Here is a 9,443-nt window from a genome sequence, read left to right on the forward strand (position 1 = left end):
GGCCATGCCTAATTAAAAATTGAAGTCCAGCTGGAGGAGAGCAGGGCTTGTTTCCATAAAGAGCTGGGTGAGCCCAGTTGCAGGGAAGAACCCAGAGCAGAGAAGGTGGGGAGTTCTCTTTCTCTGAGAAGTAGTCTGCAGGAAGGCTGAGAGGTGAAATGGGATTACACCAGACAAGCTTCTCTGGGGGCAAACTGGAAGCCTGACTGGAGACAGGGGCGTGGTATGCTGGAGCCTACCTGAGTCCCTGAGTGAAGGGGAAGGAGTGTGCCAGCCCCTGGATCCTGGGATGGATTGAGGCACAGGACCTAGAAGGGACTGGACTCTATAAAGTGGTACAGCAAGAGAGCCAGGACACTTATATAGCTGGAGTAGGCCAAAGAACAGCAGGGGAAACTGAGGCAAAAGGGGCTGCAATGCCACAGCCAGCCAGGAGGGGGCATGTTGCTAGTTTGCCATATTATTAAAAGATCATTTGGGAAGAGGAGTTTGGCTCTGGGTACTTTATAAACCAACTTCTGTAGCAAGTGGATTAACCAGGAGGTTTTTTCTCACTTCCCCATCTGTCTGTGTCACTGTGAGCAGCACTGCTGTGCCACACAGCACAGTAATAATCAGCCTCATCCTCTGCCAGGGCCCCGGAGATGGTTAAATAGCCGGTGTTACTGGAGGAGTCTTTAGAGCCAGTGAACCGATCTGGGATCCCATCGCCTCTGCTGCTGGTACCATATAGCACAAAGCGAGGGGCTTGGCCAGGCTTCTGTTGATACCAGCGTACATTGTAACTGCCAATGCTGTACCCACTGCTCATGGCACAGGAGAGTTTAGCCGTTTGGCCTGGAGTCACTGACTCTGCAGACGGCTGAGTCAACGCCAGCTGTGAACTGGCACCTAAAAGAAGAATAAAAGCTTGAAGCTATAAACCGAGTCTTTAGATACTTTTAAAAGTGATCAAGTCCCATGGTCCATCAGTCACCCAAGTTAAAACAAACCTGCAGAAACATTCCTTTGGAATGTTCTATTATTCTGAAGTTATAGTATAACAATTACAGCTATTGCTCATAATCTTGTTGAAAAGTTACCAGAGCAGTACGTGAGCAGCGTGAGGAGTAGAGGGGCCCAGGCCATGGTGGGAATCCAGATGAGCTTGGCTTCCTGAGGCAAACGGGTCTGTGGCTGGGACCCTCCAATTCTCTCTTAAACCCCCAGAGCTGGAGAACAGCCCCTTCATGCAAATCTGTTCCCTGCTCACTGGCTTCTGTTGCCAGCCCCTCCCCTCATTCTCTATCAGAAGAACAAGAAACCATCCAAGGAGGGTTCATGTATGTGAGAGGGGAAAGATACTCCAGTATTATTGTGATATGGGCCAGATACACAATGAGATAGCTGGATACAGAGAGAGAGAGAGAGAGAGAGAGAGAGAGAGCATTACTTTTTTCCTATGATGCTGCAGAGAACTCCCTGATTAGCTCAAGAAAAAAAAAAGGGGGGGGGGCCCCACCGGGCAGTAGAGAGGGCAAAATGAAGCCCCGTCTTCATGATGTAAATGCTTCCCCAGCTCCCAGAGGAGTGGTGCACAGGACACTCGGATATTTCAACTTTTGCTTCTCTTTCTTTAGAAACTCTGTCAGACCCCAATCCTTGCAAAGAAAAGTGCAGCAGGAATTCCACACTTATTACTGAGAGCACTAAATAGCATCCTGGCCTCCCAGGAAAATCCTGTGCAGGGAACTTTTTGTTAGTAAATTTTCATTTTGTCCTCCTTACGAATCACGCTACTGCACAGGTTCCAGCTAACAGCTGGGGCAAAGTTTCTCTTTTGCCCCCAGGAAACCTCCATGGAGTGAAGTGAGAACAGAAGCTGGTGAAGTTTGCAGTTGTTTCACTGGAGGATGGTGACTGATTGCCCTGATGGAGGAATGCAGGTGGAGCACTGAAGTGTCTCTTTCACCTTATACAAATAGAAGCTCATAGTGTATGGGGAGCTCCTGGGCCTAGAGAGAAGCCCCTGGAGCTGAGCAGAAGACATCCTAGGTTTCAGTTATAATTATTATTATACCATGTATTAATAAAGTCCCCCCATTCTGTGTCTGGGACCCTTTACACAGGTTGGCATGACACCAAACAGCAGCTTTTCCCCAATGAAGAGCATTTATTTCATGACCCCCCCTTAGCACCTGACCCAGTTCCCCTGAGGAGACCAGAAATGAGGAACAGTCTATACTCTTGGGGCCTGGCATTTTTGCTCTTGTATTTGTGAACCTCCTTTGCACGTGTAATTCCCAAAGCTGTTCGTGCACATCCCTGTTATGGAAGGAGATGGAGAGTCAGGCCCCAGTCTAATCACTTGTGTGCACAGATACCGATTCATGTACAACTGCAGTGACTGTGTGGACAAGGAGCAAAGAGTCCTGTGGCACCTTATAGACTAACAGACATATTGGAGCATGAACTTTCATGGGTGAATACCCACTTCCTCGGATGTGTGGACAAGTGCACCCAACAAACACACATACGAGCAGAGACTATATTGTGCTCCAGACTGGCCCAATTCCACCAGGTGCAGAGCACCCTCCATTCCTGATGCCTGCAGTGGGAGTTGAGAGTGCTGTGCACCTCCTAGGAGCTGCTCAGCCCCCACCAGGATCAGGGCCACAGTGTCCAGGCTGAGACATATTCCTGGAGGACCTAATTGCAGTCAAAGTCCCATCCCAGACAATGCCCAGCCCCCACTGCGCAGAGGCACTCCCAGCCCATTGCAGGGGCCACAGTGATGGAACAATGAGAGTACAACTAATTTGGGAAATATGTTTAAAGCATGAGGACCTGAGAAATACATCACACATTTAAACTGGAGAAAGAGAGGAGTTTAATTCTCTTAGCGTTCCTGAAGAGAATTAGGTCCATTTTTCATTATGGGATTCACACCCTGGATTTTAAAAATCTTCTCTGTAGTGGATAAATACCTCTCTCCCAATGACTAACTGCACTGGAGAATTGCCAATGATCCCACTAACAGTATTACACAAACAGCACTGCTGGGCGGGGTAGGATATGCACGTGCGAGTGCTCTCTGTGCATGACGAGCAAGCGAATACCTTCATGGTCAAACCTGCCATGCATGCAGGAGCAAAACTTCCTCCTCTGCACATTCGCCTGCTTCAGTTCACAGCTGATGCACAGAGAGCACAGAGCCACCCTGTATTTATCTAATTCCATCACACACCAGGGACCTGTTCATCAGTACAATGGGCAGACATTGCCACCTGGAGGCCAGAACCAAAAAGGACATATCTTATTGCTGTGTTGCTGTAGGCATATTGGACCCAGGATATTAGACAGACAGGGTGGGTGAGATAATGTATCTTTTATTGGACCAACTTCTGTTGGTGAGAGAGACAAGCTTTTGAGCTCACACAGGACTGAAGAAGAGGTATGTGTAGCGTAAAGCTTGTCTCTTGTCATATATAACATGCAAATATTTGCATTTGGAGAAAAACAGATGATGCAGTCCCATTGTATGGTGATAATAACACACATTCCAGTCCACTAATATCTCTGGAGGATGTTAAACAGAAGCTACTAAAGTTAGACATTTTTAAAGCAGTGAGTCCAGCTAACTTGCCTCCAAGCATTTTAAAAGAGCTGGCTGAGGAGCTCACTGGACCATTAATGTTGATTTTCAGTAAGTCTTGAAGCACTGGGGAAGTTCCAGAAGACTGGAAGAAAAGTAATGTGCCGATTTTTAAAAAGGGCAAACAGTCTGACCCGGGTAATTATAGGCCTGTCAGCCTGAGAGTGATCATAGGCAAGATAATGGAGCAGCTGAAACAGGACTCGATTAATAGAGCCCTAAAGGAGGGTAACATAATTAACGTGAATCAACATGGGCTTATGGAAAATAGAACCTGTCAAACTAATATATCTTTTGTTGATGAGATTTCAAGTTTGGCTGATAAAGTAATAGTGTTGACATAATATCTTGGACTTCTGTGAAGCGTTTGACTTAGTACTGCACAATATTTTGATTAAAAAACTAGGATGATATAAAATTAACATGGCACACATTAAATTAATTAAAAACTGGCTAACTGGTATGCCTCAAAATGTAACTGTAACTGGGGAATCATCATTGAGTGGGTGTATTTCTAGTGGGATCTCGCAGTGATCAATTCTGGGCCCTATGCTATTTAACATCTTTATCAATGACCTTGAAGAAAACATAAAATCATCACTGATAAAGTCTGCAGGTGACACACAAATTGATGGAGTGGTAAATAATGAAGATAACAGGTCACTGATTCAGAGCATTCAGGATCGCTTGGTAAAGTAATCAACCAAAATGTGTTTTAAATATGGCTAAATGTAAATGTTTACATTTGGGATCAAAGAATGCAGCCATACTTGCAGGATGAGGGACTCTGTCCTAGGAAACTGTGATTCTGAAAAAGATTTGGGTCATGATGAATAATTAGCTGAATATGAGCTCTCAGTGTGATGCTGTGGCCAAAAGAATTAATGCAATCCTGGGATTTTAACTTCTGCACTTGGCACTTGTGCAACTGCTGCTATAATACTGTGTCCAGTTCTGGTATCCACAATTCATAAAGAATGTTGATAAACTGCAGAGGGTTTAGAGAAGAGCCACGAGAATGATTAAACGATTAGAATATATGCCTCCTAGTGATAAACGCAAGGAGCTCAATCCATTTAGCTTAACAAAGAGACTTGATTACTGTCTATATATGCCTACATGGGGAACAAATATTTTAACAATGGGCTCTTCACTCTAGCAGAGGAGGCTCTAATGCGATCTAATGGCTGGAAGTTGAAGCTAGACAAATTCAGATTGAAAATAAGGTGTACATTTTTAACAGAGTTATTAATCACTGGACTATTTTACCAAAGGGGGTGGATTCTCTATCACTGACCATTTTAAAATCAAGACTGGGTGTTTTTATAAAAGCTCTGCTCTAGGAATTATTGTGGGGAGGTTATATGGCCTGAGTTCTACAGGAGGTCACACTAGATGGTCACAGTGGTTCCTTCTGGACTTAGGCAACAGAGGCAAAGCCAAGGCTCATAGATTCTCTTTGCCAGAAGGAGGGACAATAAACTGAGCTCACATCCCCACCTGAGTAATTATTATTATTGTTATTTATCATCTGTATTGCAGTAGTTCCTAGGAGCCCTAGTCAGAGCCCAAGCCCCAATTGTCCTAAGCACTGCACAAACTGTACAAACACAGGACAAAAAGACACACACACACACCCTGCCACTACAGCCTAGTTTGAGTACAGCCACCGATCAATCCCTGTGAAAAATCGTAGCCACCTGGGACTTGTGCTTCCCTCCCCTCTGCCTCGCAGTGACCTGGCAATATCAATAGGAGAATTGGGGGATTGCAGCCCCGGTGCAGCCCTCCCCCTGTTCCTGCTCTGTTCACAGAATCAGGATCCCAGTTGCATGGGCAATTCAGATTGCTGATGAGGGTTCTTTGGAAATCAAAACCACAAGCTGACTTGGCCCCCTTTGCTGTGACCAAATTCATCTCTGCACTCCTGTCACCATTTCAAATGGTCAACGCTGATCCATCCCAGCATGCCCCCTCCATGGCACTGATTTCACCGGTAACGTGATCGCTGCTCCTGACCGGCTAAAGATTGCACACACCGCCTGTTAGATTTCTTACCTGGTTTACCCACCCCGGGCCACTTGTTTGTCTCATCCACCTGCTGTGTGTTGGCTTTTAGACCATAAGCTTTTTGGAGCACAGGCTGTCATTTACTTTTCATTCATGCAACGCCTGGCCCAATGGAGCCCCGAGCTGGCTGGCCGCAAGGCCACAGTATAAAAGTTAAATGATGATTAATACCCAGCCTGACTGCACTGTGGCAGGGAGTCACTATCTGTGTGTGCGTGTAGGAGGAAGTGTATTAGCTCCTGACCACGCATGCTGATTGCACTGTTGTCTCCATGGGAGTCACAGTCCCCAGGGGCTTTGCTGGAACTTGGTGTCTCGTAATAAACTGAGCATTCCTCAGTGGGGGCAGGGCATGCTGAGGAATCTGGCTTTCCGCTGGGTTTTTCCAACGCCAGCCCTTCCCTGACCTGCTTGAGGGAGTGGAAAGATGCAGCTGGCTGAGCGATGTGGTCTGTACCGAACCCTCATACATATATGTGTGTGTGACAACTCCCAGCACCGGATATGAGAGCAAAGCCCACCAGTGATGGGACTAACCCCTGGCCATGAATTGTGTCCCAAAGCCTGGGCTAGTTAGAACAGTTTGGCTATGCAGGCTGCTGTTCAGTGCCTGGCAAGGACACAGAGCATCACCCATTGTGGGAATGAAGCTTCAAGAATGCATGGAGCCCTCCGTGTCCCTAGGACACAGGGTGACCAGATAGCAAGTGTGAAAAATTGGGACAGACGGTGGGGGGTAATAGACATCTATGCAAGAAAAAGTCCCAAATATCGGAACTGTCCCTATAAAATCAGGACATCTGGTCACTCTACTAGGACGACATTTATTTATGACAAGAATGGCCTCAGGAAATGAAACTCTGCAATTGCATATATTCAGAATAAACCACCAAGCAAAGATAGCTGTTTGCTCTTATCCAGTCCACTGGAGCACCTTTCTCCTAGCACTTGAGCTTGATGCTAGAATCAGCCAGCTTGGCTGCAACATCTGTTGCAATAGCTGTGATAGACAGGGCCAAAAAGTCGCTCCTGGCTGAAGGAATTATGAGAATACAGCTAAATATGCTTCTGTGATGAGGTGAAACCCCCTCAGGGGCTGGAAAGGGATTAATAGTTAATGAATTATGACACAGTTGCAATAGATATACCTAATTAGTTACTCCAAGTTCTCAGCCAGAGGGCCAGGGGTGCACCAGGTAATAACTTATTGGACACCAGGTCCCGACAGAAAGGAGAGTTCAGTCTGAAGGGTGGAACCACCGAGGACAAATGGGACACAGCACAGGGGTCCACAGGAGAGTAGAGACCTCAGGGAGGCAGCCTGAGGGCCAGCGCTCAATACCAGAACTTGGGGAGACGAGAAAGGAGATTGGAGACTGAGCCCAAATGAAGGGCTGATCACTAAGAGACTTTGGGACATTAGTTTTACCCCCAGAAGGATTCCAACTTAGGCGCTGGAACAAAGATGTCTGCAACATTGGGCCCTGACACCAGGGGGCACTCACCAAGCTAGGGGCACCATTTCCTGCGCCAATCTTGAGAAACAACCAGGATTGCTAAATGTTCCAGGACAGGGAGGATCTTAGGAAAATGACAAGCACAGTTGAGATCAGTGGTTCTCAAACTGTGGTGCTTGGAATGCTCACTGGTGGTGAGAGGACATGGTGCTGGCTCCTCCTCCGGGTTTCTAGGTGCTAAATTGCATCAAAATTGCTATAAATACATTCTGTTCTTTTGCATTTCCATGTCAACCATCACTGTGTGGTTGCCACAGGAACACTATCGATCACAAATTGGAGGAGAGGTGGTCATCACAATCATGAATGGGAGGCAAAATACCCCACAAGACAATCTCTACATTCAGGCGTGGTCCCCCCTGCGACAAAGTTGGAGAACCTTTGTCTAGATTACACCAGACAAGGAGCCCTCAGAACTGGAGCGTGAAACCTGCAGGACACAAAGAATGCTCTGGGAATGGCCTTCTGTAGTCTGGCTTGCAGTTCATGCTGGAATGCTTCCCGTGCCCCTAACAGCCTCCTTTGACAAAATACATCCCTCAAGCTGCTTTTGAAAAGGCATCTGCCACTCTATTTCTGCAGTGTCACAAGCTTCACAGCTGGCAGCCAAAGGTTTCCAGATGTTCTAAGATTTGTCAGTGATTTCAACCAATTAAATGATTATGGGAAGCCAGTGATGAGACTAAAAGTGTGATAAAAATGATGGGTGCAAAAATAGCATGGCTGGGAAATACCAGAAGGACATTTAAGAACAACACGTTTTACTGTTCCAGTGAGATATCACATAGGTCCTTCCCAGATTTAATGATTCCAGGGTTCACCCTCTGTTAAACGCCTGCCATCACCTACCATCACTATGTCAATCTTTGCCAGCCACTGGGGTGCTCTGATTCACACAGTTGCTCCTCACGTCCTCAAAATGTCTACAACTGGGTGACGGACAAGACCTTTTCAAAGACATTTCTCCTACGCTGAACCTTTTCTTGGATTCACTTCCGGGAGTTGCAGGCCGGGGGTGGTCTCTTCGCCAGTTGCGGTCCCAGGTTCACTTCAAACCAATCTCCGAGTTATTGACAATTATGTACATTAATTCTAGCTTGTAATTTCAGCTTTGTGACTCCCATCAGCCACTCCCATTCAGCAGAGCCAGATGATTCATTCATGACAACTTTTGCTTCCTGTTTAGCTCCTTGTTCTGTCCCAGAACTGTTCAAAGCACCGATTTTTTTGAATATTTCAATTCATTAAAATTTTGCTGAATAATCTGAATTAATAGTTTTGAAAATATCTCTTTGGAGGAATAGCTTGACTCCGCCTCCCTCTTATACCAAACTCCCTATCCAGTGGACTCACAGCAGGACATACGATGAAGAAGGACAGTGGAGGTTTTTGTCTCAGTTCCCCATATGACTTCATCACCGTGGGACACTCCACTACTGCCATACCACATGGCACAATAATAATCAGCCTCATCCTCTGCTTGGATATTGGTGATAGTTAAATAACCATCATTGCCAGAGCTGGAACCAGTGAATCCGTCTTGGTATTCTATCACCTCTGCTAGTAGTACCTGACAGCACAAAGCAAGGGGCTTGGCCAGATCTCTGTTGGTACCAATACAGATTGTAACTGCTAAGGCTGTACCCACTGCTCATGGCACAGGACAGTTTGGCTGTTTGTCCTGGTGACACAGACTCTGAGGAGGGCTGAGTCAGCACTGGCTGTGAACTGGCACCTAAACAAGAATAAAAACGGGAATATATAAATGATGAGTAGCCCCACATCCCATTATCTGTTATGAAGTCTCATGCTAGGGATGTTCAAAGGACAGCAAGAAATTTGGCTGCACAAGCCCAGATGAATCCCCAAGAATGTTTTGAAAATCTCAGATCACTATCTGCTGCTTTTACGTTTCAACAGCAGAGATGTTCCAAAAAAACATTTGATTGGCCTGAATTTACAACACAATAATCACAGTCCTTGGCCAAAGTTTTGGGACAAGTCAACCCTCCCAGCTGACCAGAGCAGTAAGTGAGCAGCATGAGGAGCAGAGGGGCCCAGGCCATGGTGGGAATCCAGATGAGCTCGGCTTCCTGAGGCAAATGGGTCTCTGGCTGGAACCCGGCGATTCTCTCTTAAACCTCCAGCGCTGGAGAACGGCCCCTTCATGCAAATCTGCCCCCTGCTCACTGGCTGCAGTAGCAGTTCACAGTCCCCCTGAG

The 9,443-nt window shown here is 46.4% G+C and overlaps 1 gene segment (V, D, J or C); it reads right to left on the bottom strand.

The window, feature by feature from the left end:
• Nucleotides 1-532: 532 nt before the first annotated feature.
• Nucleotides 533-1,228, bottom strand: LOC115661066. The segment is given in 2 exon segments: nucleotides 533-891; nucleotides 1,083-1,228. Coding segments are annotated over 2 exon segments (405 nt in total).
• Between the last annotated feature and the right edge of the window lie 8,215 nt (nucleotides 1,229-9,443).

This window comes from Gopherus evgoodei, chromosome 13, assembly GCF_007399415.2.
Source record: "Gopherus evgoodei ecotype Sinaloan lineage chromosome 13, rGopEvg1_v1.p, whole genome shotgun sequence".
Classification (NCBI taxonomy): Eukaryota; Metazoa; Chordata; order Testudines; family Testudinidae; genus Gopherus; species Gopherus evgoodei.